This window comes from Melopsittacus undulatus, chromosome Z (assembly GCF_012275295.1).
Source record: "Melopsittacus undulatus isolate bMelUnd1 chromosome Z, bMelUnd1.mat.Z, whole genome shotgun sequence".
Classification (NCBI taxonomy): domain Eukaryota; kingdom Metazoa; phylum Chordata; class Aves; order Psittaciformes; family Psittaculidae; genus Melopsittacus; species Melopsittacus undulatus.
In genome coordinates, this window is record NC_047557.1 from 103,034,740 (window position 1) to 103,056,833 (window position 22,094).

Below are 22,094 nucleotides of genomic sequence, written 5' to 3' on the forward strand. Positions count from 1 at the left end.
GAAGGGACAGGAGCTGTGTGATCATGGTAAGTTAGGAAATGGGAAGACCAAAGGGAGCCCAGGATGAGGGCCCTGGGGATGGTGCAGATGCTCAGCAGTGAGGCTGTGGCACACACCTTGTGTTGTGCATGTGTTCATCACTCATGTTCTGTGCCAGGACCTAGGCCTCTTTGCTGCCAAGGACAGGATGAGCTTAAAAGCTTCAGCAACTGTTTGTATACTTTTAGGATCATGGGCAGTGCCATTCTGCTCAGCAGAGCTTTTAACTGCCATGAGAGTGGCATGAATGACAGAGTTACATAATCATGAGTCACAAGAGAGGATTAAATACGTGTTTCATTCACATCAGGTCATCCAACAGCCTGAGCCGAAGCTTTCTTTGGAATTCTGGTGTGCCAGAACTCCTTGTTCGAGGACAGAACTAGGCAGCGCTGCTGTGTTGATCTGGTGACGCACTCAGGTTTACTACAGAGCTGCTGCTGCAGGTGAGGTCCAGACTTCAAGATGCTGCAGAACTGAGTCAGTCTTGCTCCATTGCTGCTGCTGTATGAGGATTGTCTATAAAACACCTTGTGTCAGTTCCCTCCTGCTCCAGGTGCCAGAGCTGAGCTTGGTCAGTGCCAGCTCCTGGGTCCCTGTTCTCCCTGCACCAGCAGCAGTCGAACCGAGGACACCATCATTAACTTTCATCTTTGCTTTGGCTTTTCTTGTCTTTGTTTTTGGCTTCACTGTGTCCAGCTGCTCCTAACACTGCTGCACAGACAGGGGGAACGGCCTGGCCGGGTTTGCCATGGGCCAGGAGTTCTGACCTGGTTCAGTGCTCTCCCTGGGAACCTGGAGGGTGAAGTGGAAGGAACAAGTCATGAACTGCCTCATATTTCTCCAGTGTGAGGCAGCTGGAGCTGTGGCACAATCAGTCCTGGACACTGCAGGCAGATTTATTGACTGTCCCACAGGAATAAATAACCCCAGGAACAATGAGCGCAGCATGATGACGATGCAGCCCTGCTGCTGAACAGAACGGGAGGTTATTGTGACTGACAAACTGAACCCAGGTCCACAATGTCATCCTGTTGCGAAAAAAGCTAACATTGCTCTGGTGTATAAACAGGAATGTCACATGTAGGACACATGAAGAAACTCCTGCAGAGCTGTTTGTTAGGCTTCCAGTCTTGCACACTGTGTTTCCAGAGGCAAGTGGATCAGCTGGAGGGGATCCAGAGGAAAGCAAAAGAAAGCTCTAGAAATACCCCCTGTGAGAAGCAGTTTGCCCCAGCCCTCCCGTTTGACAGGACGGGTGTCTCTTTAACACCTCAAACACTTGTAAATGGGGAAGTGTCTGAGCAGCATTCAAACCTGTATGAAGCTGATGTCAGAATCATGTTCTGCTGGTGTGGTCAGGAAGCAACGAGTTTAGCTTGAAGCAAAAGGGATGTGATTTAGGTGCCCCCAAGCCCCCCCAGTACTTCACACACACACCCTGCTTGCACCACGGTGTAAGGACATGAGCAGCTGCTGCTGCAGATGATGGATTCCCATCACTGGTCTCACAGTCATGAGAGGGGCTGGTCTGGCTGTGCTCTGAGAGACAAAGGTGCCTGGTGCTGCACACCCTGCTCACTGTAAGTTCATGGTGTTCCCTTGCCCCACAAAGCCACTGTGCCTTTCTCCATCCCATCTCCATTGGCTGGTCCCTGTGGCTCCAAGGCCACCAAGGGGGCAGCTGCCACAAGGCATGCAACAGCTCCAGTCTCTGAGGTCACAACAAACACAGGGTATGCACTTACATACTGTTTACCTGGAGCACAAGGCTGGACAAGGTGTTTCTCTTTGCTTTGCCTGTACCCAAGAGCCATTAACACTCAGACATTGTGGAACCCTCCTCTCAGTACCTGTAACAGGGCTGCAAGTCCTTGGCTGTGGCTGCTGGGCCTGTCACTCCCCAGTGCTTCTGGCTCTCCACGATCCTGGAGGTCACTCGTGTCTCTCAGGAAGCCTCAAGCAATGTAGTGCCCAGGCTGAGTGTGCAGCAGTGTACTCTGAGTGTGCCTTCCCTTCCAGTGCTGCACTGGTCCATGCTGGGGAGGGCCGGGACCAGCCTGCAGCACTGCATGTGCAGGCACTGGTGCTGTGGGAGGCCCACAAGATGTCACAGTCCCGAAACCATTTGGGGTTGACATTCCTGCTTTACTTGACAGAGACACCTGCCCATGGGGTGTGTTGGTGCCTGCTCTGAGCCTGGGCAGGGTCTGTGGACAGGAGCTGTGCCGGAGCCCAGGCACTGGCACTGCCACTGCCCTGCCCAGCACACTGTGCCCTGCATGGTGAGCGCCTTGGTCAGTGCCAGAGTGCAGTGATCGGAGCAGACCCAGATGCTGGTGCTGCCCATCCCGAAGCCAGGCTCGCTGAGGCAGGAGCTCCATGGCTGCTCTGTGCTGTTTGCTTTCTGGTGCCTCTCATTTTATTTCTGAGATCAAATGAAGGTGATCCTCAGTACACCAGAGAGGTGCAGTAAATACTGTGCATTCTTGAGTCACTTGGTTACTGGTTTGGAGTCACCGTGTGGATTGTGGCAACTTTCTGGCTCTTCAACAACGTCTGTGCAGCTTTGCACGGCTTAGCTGGGTTCTTGGCATTGATCTTCTGCTCTGGTTGTGCAAGGAGATGACAGAGGTTGTGCTTTGTTTCAGATGAATGCCAGGCAATTCAGATTGCTGGAGGCAGGGCCATCATCATGGCTTGATCAGAGACTCATGCAGATGTATGTAGGTTTAGCACAGCAGCCCTGCCCATGCCACAGGCAGATTGAACTGTGAATGTGTTTTCTGAGTGGCCTGACCTGTAACAGACAAGGCTTGTCCCTGCACTTCAGGAAACCTGCTCCAGTGTTATAAGTGTGCTGTGGGAATTAATAGGCTGTCACAAAATTAATGAGAGCCAAGGAGGCTTCATGGCTGTTTGATCTTCTAAATGAGAAATTAACAGTAAGTTGATTCAAAAAAAAAAGGAAGAAAAAGGAAAAGTCACATACTTGGTTATTAAATGCTGATTCAACTGGAGATGCAAAGCCCTGAGGTCAGGCTACACACGTATTCGTGGATACCAACCCTGAGCTTGGTGGGGCTGTACCAGTGTCAGAACGGAGCAGACAGAAATCACTGGAACTCAGTGTGAGGAGGTAACGGGTGCTGTTCCTCACTGACCCTGGTGGATCAGTGCACACCAGGGGTCTGTCTGTGGGGCACTGATCCACTGATGGGTGTCCCAGCCCACAGCCTGACAGACACACGTCTGTCGGGGCAGAGATGCTTGAGCCTCTGCTCCAGTCCTGCTTTGTAACCGGACTGGTCCTGAGAGAGGCATCTGCTTGCTCTTGCTGGCTTGGCCCCTGTTCACAGGAATGGGGTTTTGGGCAGTCTCAGTACTAGACCAAGGCAGTACCAAAGCCACACTGAAGCCATTACCACTGAAGCCATTACCACTGAAGCCATTACCACTAAAGCCATTACCACTGAAGCCATTACCACTGAAGCCATTACCACTGAAGCCATCACCAGTACCTCCTTCCACTGAGAAAGGATGAAAATCCATTTCCCAAGGTACACAGGAAGAGGGAGCAGAAGAGGTGTGTGGGGAGAGCTGCTGAGGAAGAGGAGCACACTGCAGCAGGGAGGCTGCTCAGGGCTGCTGGGGTACAGGCAGGACAGGCAGCGCAGGGCTCGGCCACCTCTGTCACTGCTCCACATGAGGGGTGCTCAGACAGGTTCTTACAATGTGAATTGCTGATCTGTGTGCTCCTGCTTCAGCCCTAGGAGGCTCCATGGCCTTGGGGGGCTGCAGACCCCTTGTGAGAGCACCCAGAGGTGTGGAGTCAGGAAGGGATGAGGAAGGCACAGTAAGAGCAGGAGGAACACACTGACCCCACTGCACACCCTGTCCTGCCCCTGCGTCTGGCCAGGAGCTCGGCCTTATGTAACTGGGTCTGTCTCCAGAGCCCTGTTGGCAGCGGGCACCGCCATGCCCTCCCCTGAACCTCACTACTGTGCAGTGTTACGGTAGAGGGGGTTGCATCAGCTCAGGGTTGTTGCTAGGCAGAACATTCAGCATCGTCCTTGAGGCCTCCCAGTGCCACATTTAACCCTGGCAGGGCTGCAGCACGGCAAGAGATGGGAAGGAAGGAAATAACCCATAGGTCCCTTGACGAGGACTGCATGGGCGTCTGAGGGTCGCTCCCGTCAGGCTTCTGTAGAGAAACAGAAAGAAAACAGTGTGGACGTGTGCAGCTTCAGGACAGGAGCCTGTGTATGGAGTGTGTTAGAAGGTGCTGTTCCTTGCCCAAACCCCTGGGTTGGCTGCAGTGGGGGGGCTGCACCCACCACCTCCTGCTGCCCCCAGTCCAAGCCTCCTGCAGCCCCAGCAGTGCCCACTACAGCACTGCCCAGTGTGGTCATTGGTGGGTCACAGACCCCACATCACCCCACTGAGGAAGGAAGGGGCCCCTGCTGTGCCCGAGGAGGTGCAGCCCTGTCACTGGTGTGATGAGCACAGGGTGAGTGCCAGTGGTGCTTCCTCCAGGACAAGCAGCAGGAGGAAACAGGCAGAGTTACAGTCACCGCTGCCCTTCGCAGGGAAGGCGTTCATCGGTTTCCAAGGTTCCCTCTTGTCCATGAGCAGCTCTCTGATCTCTGCCTGTTTGCTGCCAAGTAAGGGAGCACCTGGAGCAGCCCTTGGGAGACAGGAAGGGTCAGATGCCTGCAGGAGGCAAGGGCCAAGAAGGCACAGATTTCACGTCACTTAGCAAAGAAGGGCCTTCTGTAAATGACGTCATCTGTGCTTTTGCACCAGAAAGGGAAGAATTGGATCATTTCTGTCAAAATCAGGAGTTTGTTTGGATCTTCCAGCAAACACAAAAAAAAGAAAAAAAAAGAAAACCCCACCAAACCCCACCAAGCCCATGGCAAATAGAGCTTCCTCGAGCAGTTCAGGTCCTGCTTCCTCCAAGACACCAGCTGGGGAAGTGCCTGCCTCCCTTCAGCCCATGGAGGAAGATGTCTCCTGTTGTAACAATGCCACAACACTCTCAGCTGGTGCATTAGGAGCCGAGAGCGTTTGAGATCAGGGCAGACTGATGTCTTCCACAAGCTTTGGGGTCCATCAATTCACTCTTGATGCATTACAAGATGCTGGGGCTGGGCTACCTGGGCTCTGTGCAGATTTGCCCCCACAGCCTTTGAGTTCTGTGCTGAAGGGGACAGCCGGGCCCCCAGGAAGCCAAGCTCTGTCCCTCTTCACCTGCTCCCAGAAAGAGTTAATGCACAGGCATGTCCTATGTGTTTGAACACAGCTGCAATGGGGAGGAGAGGGTGGTTTTGGGTGGGGAGAGCAGCCCTCTCTGGGAGCCAATGGCCAAATGATTCAGTCCCAACGCCCAGTTTTGGGGCTTATTTCATGGGCAAGAATCCGCAGGGATTTCTTCTCAAGGGGATTTGTCCTGGATGAAAAGCAGGGACTGGACCCCCAAGGTTATTGGTGGCTCCCTCTTTGCTGAAGAAGGTAACGTGCTCTGCTCTGGGACTTTCCTTCTTTCGGGGGAGAAGTGGGGAGATCTTGCCTATGCTGAAGGCATCTACTGTGCCTGTGTCCGCAGCTCCCCTTTGCACAAGAACCGTGTTGTAGGGTGGTGTGAAGGCTCTGCTGGGATGGATCTGCCCTGGGCATGTGGGACTCAGCCCTGCTGTTGAGCTCAGATACAAACTCCTTTCTTTGCTCAGTTTCTATGCATCCCTGCTGCATGTTCCTTCAGCTGCCTTGCTTAGGCAGAAATGAGACTCAGAAGGTGTTAGGTGTTAGTAGCGGAGAAAGATGCCGAAGTCTTGCTTTGTGACCCTACTAGATCAGCCTAAATGGCCACAAGCAGCCTAACAAGGTATGCTGGCAGGGTAACTGCAGCAGCATGGAGCATCTCGAGGTACAAACTTCACTGAAGCAGTGAGAAGTTTGCTCAGAAGGCAAATCCCACCTGAATCAGGCAATGCTACAGCCCTTTCAGCTTGGTCTCTGCGGCAAGTGAGGGGTAACTGTGTTGTGAATGGGCTAAGTAACTACCATCAGGAAACAGCCACTGTTCACTAATTGCCTTTCAGTGGATAAGGCAAATAGTGCGGTACAGACAGCATAAGCAGTTTGTGGCAGGATTACAAGATAGCATGGCAGTATCAGCAAGAATGGCCTTGGTGGTTCACGATGCCTCTGCCTGCCCTGTACCTGGTCCCTAGCGTCCTGCAGATGGAAAGCTGTATTTGTAAGCAAGACGTATGCTAGTGGGGCAGGCTCATGCTCTGGGTACACATGCTGTGGTGTGTGAGTCACATTTGTGTGCATTTTGAGGCCTAAAAGGCAGCTGTTCCTCTGCTATGCCTTGCTTGTTACCCAGTCTCAGGCAGGGCTATAGCCCTTTGCCTGTGTCAGTGTCACCTCCTTTATTTCCCTCTTGGCTGTACTGGTCTTGCACCATTTTCTAAGCACTGTATTTTGATCCAGGGTCTTGGGGCTGGTGATTGCTGACAGAGGCAAGTGTATGTAACCTACACCCTGCCACTGCCCTTAGCATCCTGACAATGTTGGACTAGAACTGCCTTTCTGGCATCAGAGATTTGATTCAAACAGTGCTGCATTTCTGTAGCAGACTGGAAGGATGCTCTGGATGTGCTTCTTAGGGTTGAACTGTGCAGGCTGATAGCAGAGGGAGGAGGAGGACGTCCTGTCTCTTCTGTCAGAAGAACATTGAGTCTGCAGCCAAACGGTAACTACAACGTGCTGTTAACACTCAGCCAGTGGCTCCAGTGGGCCTTGTTTCTCCTCAGCACTGCAAGTCCATGTGGCACATTTAGGACAGAGGGGTGCCTCTGTCTTTCCCACTGCATGGTGCCCTCACATATACGTAGGCTTTCACTCCATCATGGCCCTGAATATTGCCCTAATTGCTGCTGCTGAGCTGTCCATAGGCAGTAGGTAGGGTCTGTGGCTTTGAGTTTTTCTTATGGAGAGCCATCGGCTGTGTCTCCAGATGGACACATCCCTTGTTTGGCATGTGTTAACTAAGCCCAGGAATCCACTTCACACTGACAGCTCTCGGGATGGAGTCCTACCTGATCCAAGTGAATGGCCATGATGAGCATGGAGACCACGCTATGCTGGATGTTCAACTCAAGACCAATGGGAACAGCATACCTCTGGGGAAGGCAAAGGGCCGGAAGCCAAGATGGGCTGTCAGGGCTTCTGAGATGTCCAAGAAGACCTTCAATCCTGTCCGAGCCATCGTAGACAGCATGAAGGTGGAGCCCAACCCAAAGAAAGCCATGATCTCCTTGTCCTTAGGTGAGCACAGTGCTGTGGCTAAAGCCACCGGGCAGTGGGTTTGCTGTGTGCTGGCAGACTGGAGGGCTCTGAAGCACAAAGGTTGTGCAAACAGCCACAGACAGGCCAGACAACCACACAGCTCTGTCTGCCACACATCAGTGAGAACTTCACTGTCTTTCAATCTCAAAGGAGACCCAACGGTGTTTGGAAACCTCCCCACAAACAATGAGGTCACTCGGGCTGTGAAGGAGGTTTTGGACTCAGGACGTTGCAATGGTTATGCTCCATCTGTTGGTAAGTTGACAAAGCTCTTCCTGTGAGAGTGGAATGAAAGTGTGTGCCAGCTCCTACCCCACAGCAGGTACCTGGGGCCCACAGACAGCTTTCCTGTAGCACCCTGCAGCTGCCCTCTGCAGTAGTTCCATGCACACACAAGCACGTGTGTCCCCTAGATACACTGAGGACCCATCTATACGTGATCTGAGGCCCAGAGCCTCCTGCAGAAGCTGTGTTTGCCCCCACCACCATTGGGACAGGCAGAGTTCCAGGCACTCAGAAGGGCTCAGGGTTGCAGCTGTGCTCCTTTCAGATCTCGCACTGCCAGACAACATGAGCCCTATTTGCACATAGTGCTCAGAGCATAGCTCACACCAGCCCCACAGGACACAGTGGTGACGGGCAGGCTGCCCTGTGCCATCCATCACTGAACAGTGGAGGCCAAGCCAGAGCTCCTGTCCTCCTGCAGCTCTGTAGCTCCCCTCACCCTGCTCCTGCCAGCTCTGTGTCAGGGATGTGCTGGTGGCTGGGCTGTGTCCCTGCCTGTCCCAGCTGGGGCTGCACTGCACTCGGCCTGGGGCAGGACAGGCTCTGCCACCGTGGGACAGCGTCACCAACAAACGTGTTTCCCCATGTGAGCCTTGCTCCAGTGACAGAAGGAGATGGTTCATTAAAGCTCCCTTTGTGCTTGGCTCCTCTCTCCCCAGGGTACCAGTCCTGCCGGGAAGCTGTGGCTGCGTTCTACACCAGCCCAGAGGCACCGCTGGAGGCCAAGGTACAGAAGCCTACCCCATGGCCCTACCCCACAGCACCCTCCTGCTCCCATCCCTGCCCTGAGCCCTTTTACCTGCTCCCCAGGAGGAGCTGAGCTTCCCCTTTGTTGGAGGTTTCCTGCTCTTGGACAGGACTTGTCCTCTTGGCTGAGCAGCCTGGGCACCATGTCAGCCCCGCATGGCTGGGGCCCTTCGTATGGCTGTGCTTTACACTGTCCTCTTTGCAGGATGTCATCCTAACAAGTGGCTGCAGCCAGGCCATAGAGCTTGCCTTGGCAGTGCTGGCCAACCCAGGCCAGAACATCCTGGTGCCACGGCCTGGCTTCTCGCTCTACAAGACTTTGGCTTTGTCTATGGGGATTGAGGTCAAACTCTACAACCTGTTGGTAAGTGATGGCAAACCTGGGAAGGGCAGCTCTGACATTCCTGCCTCCCAGAAATACCCTGGTGCTACCTGGGAACTGAGCGAAGATGCCATGAGCAGCACTGAGCACCCTGTCCCACCTCTCCTCGTGTGGCAAGCCCAGTTCATCAGCTGTTGCTTCCATTTCTCTTCATTAGCCAGAGAAAGCCTGGGAAATTGATTTGAAGCACTTGGAGTCTCTGGTGGATGAGAAGACTGCTTGTCTCATTGTGAACAACCCGTCCAACCCCTGTGGCTCTGTGTTCAGCAAGAGACACCTCCAGAAGATCCTGGCAGGTGAGTCTGCCTGTGCATATGTGGGCATGATTGCCCGTGTCTCAGGCACTGTGGCATCATGGCTAAAGGGCTTTGATTCTCACTTTAGGACTGACTCCAGCTCAGGAAGCAGGACTTGTTCAGTGTGAAAGTGCTGCTTTATCCGGGCAAGAACATGCAGAGTGTGTGTCTTGCTGTCCCCTAAATGCTCTGTGTGGGTTGGATTGCTCATTTCTCCACTCTGGCTCCATAGTGGGAGCATGTTCGTAGGGAGCACTATGCTTCCCAAGCCCTGGCCTGTCGGTGGGAGGTTGTGCTGCCTGCTCCCACAGGCAAGAGCAGAACTAGGCTCAGCCCTCACAGGGATCTCCAGTGCCTGGGCTGTCAGGATACACTGCTCTGGGAGGAAAACAGGGAACCTCTGCCCTGAGCTTCCCTCAGAGCCCAGTCAGCCCTCCAGCAAAGGGCAAGTGTGCTCCCATGGAGGATGCAGGGTGGCCAGGCTAAATGCCCTCTCTCTCACAGTGGCATCAAGACAGTGCGTGCCCATCCTTGCTGATGAGATCTATGGAGACATGGTGAGTGTCTGGTGCAGTCCTTTGCACCCTCATGCTGCCTGTCCTTTCTGATGCACTGCTCTGTGGCTGGCAGCCGGGTCTCCAGAGGTGAGTGAAAACTCCACTCCCCTCTATGGTGCCTGGGTCCATGCCTGGAGCTCCCAGTTCTCTGATGCAGTCACGTGTGTATCCCTCATGTCCAGTGACCTTCCTCTTCCCAAATGACTCACTCTCATGTGAGCGCACTTTACGTTCATACCCCAAAGCTGTGAGCTTTTGTCACCATTTTCCCATTGCTTCCCTGCCGACCTTGCTGTGCCTCATGCACACCCCACTGCTCTCACAGTGAGAGGCAGGAGCAGCCCTAATGTAACCTCCCATCACAGGTGTTTGATGACTGCAAATTTGAGCCCATTGCAACCCTCAGCACCAATGTGCCGATCTTGTCCTGTGGTGGCTTGGCAAAGCGGTGGCTTGTCCCTGGCTGGCGCATGGGCTGGATCCTAATTCATGACAGAAGAGACATCTTTGGTAATGAGGTGAGAACTGCAGTGTTGGTGTCACTGCACCAGACCTGTAGTGTCTTCAGCGTGTGGATCACTATGGCTTTAATTGGTGCAGGCATGTACTACTCTTACATGGGTGTCACCCAGTTGTTTACATGCTTTTCTACACCTCTCAGCTTCTCATGTTCCTTCCTTACTCCATCTGCTCACATACATGGCTTTCTACTCACATCTATGCTGTAACACACTCTTTGTCTCTGCTGCTACTTCTTCCTTTTGTGTCCTAATTCCTTCTTTTCTCAAATAGCTCCAGTCTCCACTGGAAGTACTGCATGTGTATTGCATCGAGCACATGGAGTCCATGCATGGTCTCTATGTGCTCTTACATGGTTTGTCTTGAAAGAACAAAGCACCTGGCAGTACTGTCAGTGCTTTACCTGCTTCTTTGTTCAGCTGTGTTAGAATAACAACCATCTGATGCAGTGACCTTTCCACCTAGAGGGCTTTCTGCAGAGGAAGAAGGAGAAGAGAGGACCAGCTGAGTGAGCAAAAGAGCTAATGTTGGTTGTCCCTACCTGGCTTTGAAAGCATGGATTGTGGGCCCAAACCTGAGGATATTTGGAACAGCTCTGCCTTTATTTGTATTAGCTATATTCCAGCCTGGTTTCAGTCAGATTGGAATGCTCTGAAGGTTGTCTCTGTTGACATTGCAATCTGCAACTGTGGAACAGAGGACAATACTGTAAATCCTCTGCAAATATCCATCATACAATCAAGCAGATGTTCAGTAGTACTCTGTATGCTCATTGCAGGGAGGGGTGTAAGCAGCTGTAGCAATATGGAAATAGTTGCCCCTTCACCAAAGCACTGTCTGAGCTGTGAATATCCCCATGTTTTTTTCAGATCAGAGATGGCCTTGTAAGACTGAGTCAAAGGATCCTAGGGCCCTGTACACTTGTCCAAGGAGCACTGGAACGTATCTTGCGCCAAACACCCCCTGAGTTCTACCACAACACCCTCAGCATCCTCAAGGTAATCGTGCTGTAACAGGCCAGTGCAATTTGTTCATGGATTGTTTGGAAGGTGTCATATCCCTCGAGCTCTTAATCCCTCCCCATGCCACTTGAAGGTACAGTTCTGTCTGTGACTAGGGGAGCCCAACAAATCAAATTCCAGCAGGAAGCATGGTTAACTGGGGCAGAAATACTGCTGCAGTAGGTTTTACACATCCCAGCCCTGCAGCTGGTGACCCGGGGGGCTGGAAGCCTGGCACTGGCTTGCTGAGCTCAGCACAGTCACACCTCCTGCACTCAAGGCCATGACCACCCATGCTGTTTGCATTTGTGTTCCCTTTATTTGCAGTGGGCAAACGTGTTTATAACTCTGGTCCAGAGCTTGGTTTCTATTCGCCAAGCTGCTTCCTGGAATTTATCCTGTTTTGAAATTTCTCCTTTCTGCTTTTCAGTCCAATGCTGACCTTTGTTATACTGCCTTATCTGCTATCCCTGGCCTCCGTCCTGTCCGGCCCGCTGGAGCCATGTACCTCATGGTAAGCAACGAGGGTGACATGCCATTTCCAGATCATCATCACTCACACTAAGTCTTGTTTCCACTCCTTGTCAGTGCTTTCAGATTGGTCCTTAGCACCAGGTCTCCATTTCCATGCATTTTCACACTGCCCTGTGCAGTAGATGTGTCCCTTGGTCACTTTAGATGGCTGGACTATGTTCTCCACTTCTCACATAGCAGAGGATAGTACACTTCTCTCACTTGCTCCTCCACAAAACTCAGTGACTTGTACTTTGCAAGACAATATTGTTTTACCCGGATTTGAAGCCAGATGGCAATGGGAAGCCCCCACACCACACATCAGTTTATCCTATGTCCGGTTGAAGATGGAACCTTCTTCCTACCACCATATCTGTCTTCTGCCTAGGCTGTTGCCTCTTTTACAGCCTTATATTCTAGACGGCCCACATCCTGAGTGAAACATGAGGGCAGACAGCTGCACTTGACTGGGAAGGTGCTGGGTCATGCGGGTGAGCAGGGACACTGGTTTGGTGCCCTCGGTTGTCATGTTACATCACTGTGCTGCAGGTTGAGATTGAGATGGAACATTTCCCTGAGTTTGAAAACGATGTGGAGTTCACGGAGCGCCTCATCTCAGAGCAGTCTGTGTTCTGCCTGCCAGCCACGGTGAGCCTAACGCTGAGAGCCCAGGGGGCTGTGGGGCCAAATCATGGGCAGGGAAGCAGTAAAGGTTTGCAGCCCTTAGGTCTGGGGACAGGCTGGGAGTTGTGTGTGCAGTCCATGGTCTGCAATGGTGTGTTTGTCCTGGCTGTGAACTCCAAGTGCTGTTTGGGTGGATGGGCTTGGGTACTGGCAGCCTCTGCCTCACCAGTAGCCCTCAGGCTGCCAGGATCTTGTCAGCTTCAGGCTTAGTCTGTATTTCTCAAGCTGGCAGATAACACTATAGTCCTGAACCCTATGTACCCCCCCACCTTCCTGCTCCCTAAGGGGCCTGGGACTGCTCCCACCTATGTTCCTTTCTTTGCTGTTTTCAGTCCTGCACTCCTGCAGGCCCAAGGCTAGACTACAGGCTGAGAACATCTGTGCCCAGTGCCAACTTCCCTCCAGTTCCCCTTCCTCTGCTGAATATGGATGGGTCCTTAGGTACTCTCCAGCCCATTCCTGGGGTCCTGCATAGTCCAAAAGACTGTGTATGGCCTGTCACCCTTGCAGCATCATATCTACACAGATAAAGATGGGAAATATGCATGGAACAAAAAAAAATCCTAAACCAAACCCTCAAAAAACAACCAACCAAAACCAAGCAAACAAACAAAACCCACCAAAAATACCCCAAACCTAAGGGAGCAATAGCCCAGCCCTGCCGTCCAACACTGACCATTTTCCCTTGCTGACACAGTATGTGACCTCAAGGTGGGACTCTAAACCTACAGCACTGTCCCAGGTGATGTGCCAGCTTCATCCTTTCTCATTTCAGTGCTTTGAGTACCCAAACTTCTTCCGTGTGGTGATCACCGTGCCTGAGGAGATGATCTTGGAGGCCTGCAGTCGCATCCAGGAGTTCTGTGAGATGCACTACCAGGGTGCTGAGGGGGCCCAGGATCTGGAGTGTGACAAATAGCCCCAGCTCCCCTCCTGCCTCTGCCAGGCTCGACCTTGTGTTAGGCAGCAGCCGGGGAGGCAGGGCTGCTTTCAGCCAGCCCCACGTGCCCCTGCCTGCAACAGCCACTGTCCTGTTGCTTCACTTTGTGCTCCTCAGACCCTTCAGCACTCTGGGAAGAAGCAGCCACTTCTCTCTGCTCCTTCACCATACCCTGCATACCCTCTGGCACCCAATGCCTTTGGTCAGTACATCCGCTGTGTTTGCCTCTGAGCCAACTGCAGGCAGAGGCTGCTCCTGTGCCGTGGCCCTGCGTGGCCAGTGTGCTGGCTGTGCTTCCCTGGGGATGACAAGAGAAGAGCACCCACCTCTAACTTACCCATGTCAACCTTCAGATGCCAGAGCTCTTTATACTGAGCCCTTTGTGTGACAAAGGGAGTAAGTTATTGTGACTTTTTTATTAATAAACAGTCTGACGTGCCAGTCCCTGCACTGTGCTCCTGTTGTGCCAGCTCTGGGGGAACACCCCTGTTTGCCCCTGGTGCTGCAGTGCCTAGGCCCCCCTCTGCCCCTCACTAAGGAGCATGGAGGGCATGCTCAGACCCTCAAAGGCACCCACCAGGCCTGAGAGCAGGATGGCCCTGCAAGCCGGGTACAGGGGCTGTTTGTTCCTGCCCACTGGTGCCAGAGGTTTGCTGCCACAACTGCGCAGAGCCAGCCATGCTGGGTGCTGCTGCCTGAGATTTGAAGGCCAAGTCAGCTAGGCATTTCCTCCTGCAGGGGTGAATCATGCTCCCACACTACAGCATGCTTGTGATGTGCCAGCAGTGCCAGCATTTAGTCCCTTCAAACCTTGTCCGTGCTTGGCCTCCACCGTCCATTAGCTCTAGTTTTAACAGAGCTGCTTTGTACTGTTTTTTAATAGTACAAAAAGGCTTGTAGTACTCCTTAGAATTGCAAATGCATGCACAGAGTCAATGTTTCTCAATTGGATATTTCAACCAATTGCCAAACACATCAGCTCCATAAAGTAATAAGGAACTGGTGGCCTGGTGTCCATTCATCCCATGGAAACAGAAGGAGTGCCTGTGCAGTCAAGAGATGCCAGTGCTCACCAGGCAACCTGTCCTGGTAAGCTGCTCAGGGGGTTGGGGAGCCCCCTCTGAAACTGGTTGAAGGGTGACAGGCAGAGTGCAGCCTCCCACCTACAGCTCTATTCACCTGGCCTCCTGCAGAATTGGGATCCATGGGTCAACACTGCCTTCCCACTGATCGGAAAAGTGAGCTAAGTCTAGACTGCACACTGTCAGACCTCCTGCCAGGTTCTGTAGACATCTCACTGCCTTCTCTTCCCCTGCCCAGGGCAAAGTCTTGGTACCAGCTCTCCATCAGAGCAGAGGTATCTATATGAGAAAGATAACAGTGTGTGGAAAGGTCATTGATACACCAGCTGAGTGTCCATACTACATCCTTTCCCTTCAATGGGAGCAATCCCAGAACAAAAAGGGAGAATGGGTGAATTGTAGACAGCTTCAGAGATTTCGGGCCATTAGAACTCCAAACAAAGCCAAATAACCTGAGGTGTTTATGACCAAACATTGACAAATAATAAGTAGGGTGGTGTGTGAAATGTCTGTGGAGGAAGAACTTTACAGCATGGTGTTGTTGCATTGTTATGATGTTTTGCATCTGCTACAGCTGTCAAGCTTCATGTGTCTCCTTGAACTCTTCTCCATATATATTGGGTTCTGTGACTTCAGTTCCCATTGCCATTTCAGTTCCCATTCCCGTTGAACAGATATTGCTTTTAGAGAAAATTACTCCTTTCAGGTTCCTCTCTCTTCACAGGATCACAGAATCATCCAGCTTGTAAAAGACCTTTGAAATTATCAAGTCCAACTGTTATCCCAGTACTGCCAATTCCACCACTAAACCACGTCATTAACATTATAATGTCCAAGTCATAACATCAGCCATGGAGCCCTTTCAAATTGCCCTCAGAGATGTCTGTTGACATGCAAATATTCTGCAACCACTCAATTTCTTCTTAGCCCCGCAGCATTTGGCCAAGGACACTGAGAACCAGATAAGCAGGCATATGCATAGCTCATAAATCTCAAAATATTTAGATTTCTCAGGGCCACATCCTCTATTGCCACGATCTGCAAACACAACACTGCCTTTTGACCACACCTAGGTTTTCCCTACTGCAATAGCAAACTAGCACTAAACCACAGACGTGCTGGTAAAAGCTTTCAGGCATTATACTCACTGATGCTATATGTCATAGTGTGGCTGTCACACAGAGCACCATGCCAGCCACACAAACTAGCCTAAGCTGGCATTTAGAGGTGCTTTGTGTTAAAGAAAGCCCCTTCTTCACTGAAGCCATGGAAGAAGCCAAGACACAGGTCTGGAGCTGCTCTTCCTCAGATGCTCAGATAAGGTCTGAGGGGCTTTGACAGATCTCCTTTGGTGCCTTTTTGGCTGATTGTGGGAAAACAACAGAGTATTGCTGGGGAAGGTTTCATTTAATCTGTGGATATGTGGTTGTTCCTGTGTCCTGCCTGTGCTGGCTCATACATGGACCCACAGCCATACTCCCTGTCTAGCTAGGGAGCACCAGTGTATTCCCTGGAGCAGGCTTGCAGCCTTGTGCCTGGTGCTTGGGAAACGAAGGAATTTCTCAGCTCACATCCAACCCTCAGTGTCCAAAGTCCCAGCAGCACAAATGGGCACTGCAGGCAGGTTTGGCCAAACCACCCCTGCCAGCAAGGGAGGTCATCGCCTCCCCAGTGCCTCAGGAACCTGAGGACAGCCCAGCACAGCCATGGACCTCTCCTTGCTATCTCTGTCTTCCAGCAGCCCTTGCTGCCAGCAAGCCTCAGGCTGGAGCAGCCCTGAGCATCTTCCTGCAGTGGGGCCATGGCCCTGGGCCACGAGAGCCTGTCTGAACTGTCCTGCCCTCCACCAGCGTGCAGCCACCCAGCACCTGCAGAGGGAGGATGTGGTCTGAGTGCACATCCACATGAGAAGTGGTCTGCCCTGAGTGCACCCAGACCTGGGGAAGCAGTGCCCAGCCTCAGGGGCACTCAGCTGAGGCTCACACATGGCTTGGGAGTGGGATAGTGAGGAGGCCTCAGGGGATGGTGCCTGAGCAAAGCTTCTTTGTACATGAGAGCTGCTGTATAACCTCATCTTTCCAGGGGGTACAGGCTTGTTAGAGGTCAGATGAGCTGCTTTATTATGGAGGCATTACCCATGATGCTGGAGGACAGAAACGCTTGGCACACGGCACAGGTATGTTTCCATAAGAACAAGTGGCTAGGGAGCGACGGTGCAAGAGGAGGCAGCAGCAGTGTTCTGGGAGACAACACTTCCTGGAAGAGACTGGGAGGGACATTGCAAACCAGACTGTGAGAGGGCAGAGGAGCTCTGGAGAAGAAGGAAAGCTCATAATGGGCAAAGCCCTGCTACTGACAGGTCAGCCACAAAGAACACAGCCTCATAAGGCTTTCAGCAGCTGGCAGGCACCTAAAAGCTGGCTGGCTAAGCTTAACAACTGGTCAGAACAAGGTTGGGGTTGTATCTTCTATAGTGGCCTTCAGCCTGGGATCCCAGCAGTGGGGAAGGCTTCTGAGAGGCAGAATCCCTGGATCTTTCTTGTGTTTTGTCTGTCTGGCACTGGGTCTCACAGTGCTGAGAGCACAGACCTACATGACCCCTTTGCTTTGTCATGTATTGTGTTCCCTTAGCTTAGTTGACTTGGGTCAGTGATCCGGGAAACCTTGCCAGAGCAAACAGTTACTGTCAATAGGTCTGAATGACATTTCCTGGTGCCAGCATAGGGTCTTCTGTACTCTAGTGCATGCTGTGGACTATGCATGTTTCAGCTCTGCTGTTGTTCCTCCCAACTCTAGACTAGCTATTCTACTCCAAGCTTCAGTGCAAGTGCTGATTTCTGGCTTTAGACCGCGTATGTACATAAAGAATGCTGAAGCTGGTCAGTGAAATTAATTCAAAAGCTGAATAAGCAAATTTATTTTCTTACTATTTTCTTGTGTTAGGTGTGGTAAAGTATCATGAGACCTGATTCTTGGAGGCCTACCTGCATAGGGCTCCAAGCTTCTTTCTTTATCTCCTGTTTTCCCATTTTCCCATTCCCCCACCACTTGAGATGTTAGAGTACTATAGTATAATGAAGACAATAAATGAGTGTTGCCACTGCATTATTTTGTAAGACATGGGGATAAGATCCAGCAAGGCTTTTCCTGGATTATGGATTCCCTCCTTTCTGCTATTGAACAGACAGCTCTAGGGCAGAGTGCAGCCATGGTCAAATACCTTTTTATGTCATTCCGTAAAAAAACTGAAAAGGCAGATAAACAACAATAAAATCAGTTCGAGCATGGGTTGGTAGTAAGGAGAAAATAGTAATATTAAGAAAACTATCCCAGTTGAAACCAGGACAGGGCAACTAAGCTCTTTTGTGAAAGAACTACTTACAGAGATGTTTCAACTGCAAGCAGATTAGAGGAGGAAGGGAGCTGCCCGCCATCCTTCCTCTGGCCTACTGCAACTTTGGGTCCTCCAGTGCCAACTCAGACAAGTCTATCTATCTCAAACTGCTTCTAAATCAAAATACAACTTTAAAACTTACCTTGAATACAATGGAAAGGCCATAGCAACAAGACTGAAGGAGCTCACCAGCCTGCCCTTGGAGAGATGTCTCATAGAGGACATCACATTTTTCCTTGTTCTGGAAGCCACATGTGGGTCAAGATATGCTTTGGCTTGGGAGGAACTTGCTCTGACTGGGATTTAGCACAGATACTGCACCTCTGCTCCAATGCATTCTGGTGCTTGCCTGACTTCTGTATTTCCTTTCTATCATCTATAAATGATGATTTGTGAAGCAACCACAGTGATTGTATACAACATCCTTGTCAAATAAGCTGTTTCCAAAAGCCAGAGTTCTGCTTTGTTGCCTTCATCCCCATAAAAGTGATGAGCAATTGACACATGGAGTTCCTTTTTTTTGAAGATTTCTGTCAAGTTTCTTTTCTGCAAGGAGCAGGGTTTTCCTTGTGCATTTCAAACCACAAAAATGCAGAAATACTCAAAATCCAGTGACCAGTACAGGACATCATGCATGGCTCTTGTGAGAGCAGCCACACTGAAGCTTTCTGTCACACTTAATCTTGCAGAGCCATGAACTTCCATCTTTCCTCTACAGCTTTAGTGGCGCCAGCTAGAAAACACCTGAACTCCCTCTGCTTTGAACGGAAGATCTCTTTCTGTGGCGTTTACCAGTGCATGGTGATCACATTGACTCTTACGATGTCATACACTTAGGATGCAGAAAATGTGAGCCATCCCACCACACAACTCTTTCAGGTGTACTGTGACACCAGGATCTAACTCATCCCTCTAAATAAATATAAATAAACACAAGAGAGACACTTGCAGTCTCCTAAATCAGCCTTTCTGCCAGGAAGGCAAGAAAAACTGGCAGCATGTCAGTCCTTGTGTTTGAGAATCTGAACGGTTTTTATAAGGTCCAAGTTGTGATCTCAGCCAGACAGGACATTGCAAGATAGCAGAACTTCCCTCCAACGTTTAGAAGAGAATGCCCTTCTTGTCTCTCCCTGGAATCCTGTCAGAGAATAAACATTGCTGCCACCAAAGAAGGGTGCTCCCAAGGGCAGTGTCCATGAGACAAATGAGTTGATATGTAGAAGGAGAAAGATGCAAAACGTACAAAGGCCTTTTGTCAATCTGAGTCCCCTTGTATTTTGTACAGGGTTGTAATCTATCTTGCATGATGGCTCCAGGGCTGATATTTCTCTTACTTAGTCATGCAGGCTCCTTTTGCAAATCAGAATCTCTTGCAGCATGACTCCCATGAGCTGCTTTACATATCATCATGGTACATGATGAGTTGTGTTCTGCAGGGCATAAAAGCACAGATGCTAAAATCCTCTATAGCTCAAATACTGTGAATAGGAAGCAATGACTCATTGTCTCTCTTGATTAAAAAATGGTGGTATTACCAAATGCAGTTTTATATGCCAGGTTCAGAACAGAGGGAAGTATTTCTCACAACATGCAGCTGGGCATACTGTTGTTGCCAGAACAACAGGCATCTGCTGATGCCAGAAGTATCTGTGAGTTCAAAACATGAATGGACAGTGAATAGTAAAAATCTAGGTGTCGTAAATGCAATCTTGATCTCAACTGATTTTAAACAGCTTCAGTACAGATATCTACTCACAAATATCAAAGAGCCTCCTTGTCACAGCCAACAGAAAGAACCAGGAACTTCTAGGGCACCACTTTGTAGTTTATTTTGACCACCTACATTCAGAGAGGTCATTCATATACTCCAGACCCTGCTGCAGACTAGGAGAGCACCTAGGAGGAAATGTGCTGGTTGCTCTCTTCCCATTTGTTCTTGATGATGGCAGAAGACAGGGCATAGTGTTAGTCAAATCTTTCAGCTGAGCTGGTTCCACTGTTCTAGGTGTGCCTGTTTCTCTCATCAGACTACCAAAGACATGCCTTCAGGGAAGGGTGTTCTCCAGTCTCAGCACTGAGGAGTTACTTCTAGTCCATACCTCTGACATTAATCCTATGACCCTACTGCCATTACTGCTGCAGTGGGTCAGGTGTGCTGTGTGTTCATGGGATTGCATATTAATCATGAACCATGATATGAACCATGGAATGGTTCAGATGGAAGGGACCCTAAAACTCATCCAATTTCAACTCCCTGCCACGAGCAGGGACCCCTTCCACTGGATCATGTCACCCAAGCCCCTGTGTCCAACCCGGCCTTGAGCACTGCCAGGGATGGGGCAGCCACAGCTTCTCTGGGCACCCTGTGCCAGCGCCTCAGCACCCTCACAGGGAAGAGTTTCTGCCTAAGAGCTCAGCTCAGTCTCCCCTGTTCTGGCAGGTTCAAGCCATTCCCCTTGTCCTGTCCCTACAGGCCCTTGTCCCCAGCCCCTCTCCAGGTTTCCTGCAGCCCCTTTAGGCACTGGAGCTGCTCTCAGGTCTCCCCTTCTCTTGTCCAGGCTGCCCCAGCCCAGCTCTCTCAGCCTGGCTCCAGAGCAGAGCTGCTCCAGCCCTCGCAGCAGCTCCATGGCCTCCTCTGCCCTCGCTCCAACAGCTCCAGGTCCCTCCTGTGCTGCTGCCCCAGAGCTGGATCAGGGCTGCAGGGGGGGTCTCCGCAGAGCACAGCAGAGGGGCAGGATCCCCTCCCTGAGCTGCTGCTCACGCTCTGGGGGTGCAGCCCAGCACATGGTGGGGTTCTGGGCTCAAGCACACATTGAAGCCAGGTCACGGGGAGCTTCTCATTGATCAAGCCCTTCTCCTCAGGGCTGCTCTCAATACATCCTCTGCACAGCTTGTATTTGTGCTTGAGATTGCCCCAAATGCTTCTGCTTTGCTTCATAAACCTTATGAGTCAGACATACAGGGAGAATTATGTCCATTATTCAGGAGCCAGAGGATTCCTTCTCCACTTTCCACAATATGCAAGTCTCAGGAAATGCATTGTGCCCTCCCAAGCCTTGACTCCAAAGAGTATATTCTCCTCCTCTGTGCAACTGCTTATGTCACAGATGCTGACTTCTAGGAAGCTCAGGCAAAGCAGTTAGAACGTGGGATCTGTGCAACTGAACAAATGTGCCCCGCACTGTGACTATACGATGTACAGCAGTGTTCAGTCCTGTCCTAAAGACCGAATATCCATTGCAACGGACCAGTGTGTTTTGGGCAAGCGACATAGAGGTGGAACAGGAGTTTTGATGTATCTCTGTTCATGCAATTGCTGGGCAGGAATCAATAAGGCTTCAGGAAGAGCCACTCAAGTAGTGTTAAGAACCAGCTTTGTAACACTTACCGGGATACAGGTAAATCCTTCATACAAATGGTTCTCTCTACATTCTGCGGCCTGTACCACTGCCAGCTTCTCTCCTTGCTTCCTAGCCCAGAATTACCAGGGCTTGACCATCTGTGTTTGCAATGCAGCAAGTGAAAGGGAACATGACCTACCCCATTCAGGTTGTCCCTCCTGCTGCAAGAAATCATCTTGCTCAGATTTTTTGCTTCTTTTGTCTCCTGTACTCTGCTTTGCCTCAGAGCAGCTCAGTGAGTTCTCCTGGGACAGGGGCCACCATCAACAGAAGGTCTCTACCTTCTCTTGTGACAGACATGGTGAGACCTGGAATAGGAATGACCCAAAGTCATTGTCTCTGCATGGCCACAGAATATCAGGTGTTTCTCTGAGCCCTGCACTGCCCTGCTTCACTGCCTACCTGGCTCAGCCCCACTCTGCTCCAACACCCCTGAGAACCATGCAGAGGCCAAAACCTTCACAGCTTCTTTCAGTTTTCTTTTCCAGCCCCAAAATACTTAACTCGAGCAAGGCACAGATAGAAAAGACTTAAAAAGACATTGTGTACATCTGCATCTGCTGACAATGTGGCAAACAGCCAGGGAAGTAGCAGAAAAATATGCCCTATCTTCCCATTTCTTGTAACAGAGGTTCCTATTTGCCCTTTTCTCTGACACTCCACAGACATTCCTGTTCCTACTTTTATGGAGAGCAGTCTTTTGGGGGCCTGCAGTGGAACTTAACATAAAAACAACTCTCAGTTTCCTTCATGAATTTCCTGGCCCTTCTCCTTTAGCTGTCCTGGCCTCTGCAACCAACTGCCATTCCCATGCTTTGTGCTTAGTGTAGGGTGGAGTTTTCCAGCCCAAGGCTGGTTAAAGTAGGCGGGCACTGTAGAATAGTCAGTCCTAGGA

The 22,094-nt window shown here is 51.0% G+C and overlaps 1 protein-coding gene across 1 annotated transcript; it reads left to right on the plus strand.

The window, feature by feature from the left end:
* Nucleotides 1-7,019: 7,019 nt before the first annotated feature.
* Nucleotides 7,020-13,763, plus strand: TAT (tyrosine aminotransferase). Its single transcript, XM_034073000.1, has 11 exons — nucleotides 7,020-7,377; nucleotides 7,549-7,653; nucleotides 8,343-8,410; nucleotides 8,636-8,794; nucleotides 8,970-9,108; nucleotides 9,613-9,665; nucleotides 10,031-10,183; nucleotides 11,054-11,182; nucleotides 11,616-11,699; nucleotides 12,248-12,346; nucleotides 13,158-13,763. Exons 1-11 carry the CDS (start codon nucleotides 7,137-7,139, stop codon nucleotides 13,299-13,301), a joined length of 1,374 nt encoding a protein of 457 aa, XP_033928891.1. The 5' UTR covers nucleotides 7,020-7,136; the 3' UTR covers nucleotides 13,302-13,763.
* The last annotated feature ends 8,331 nt before the right edge of the window (nucleotides 13,764-22,094 follow it).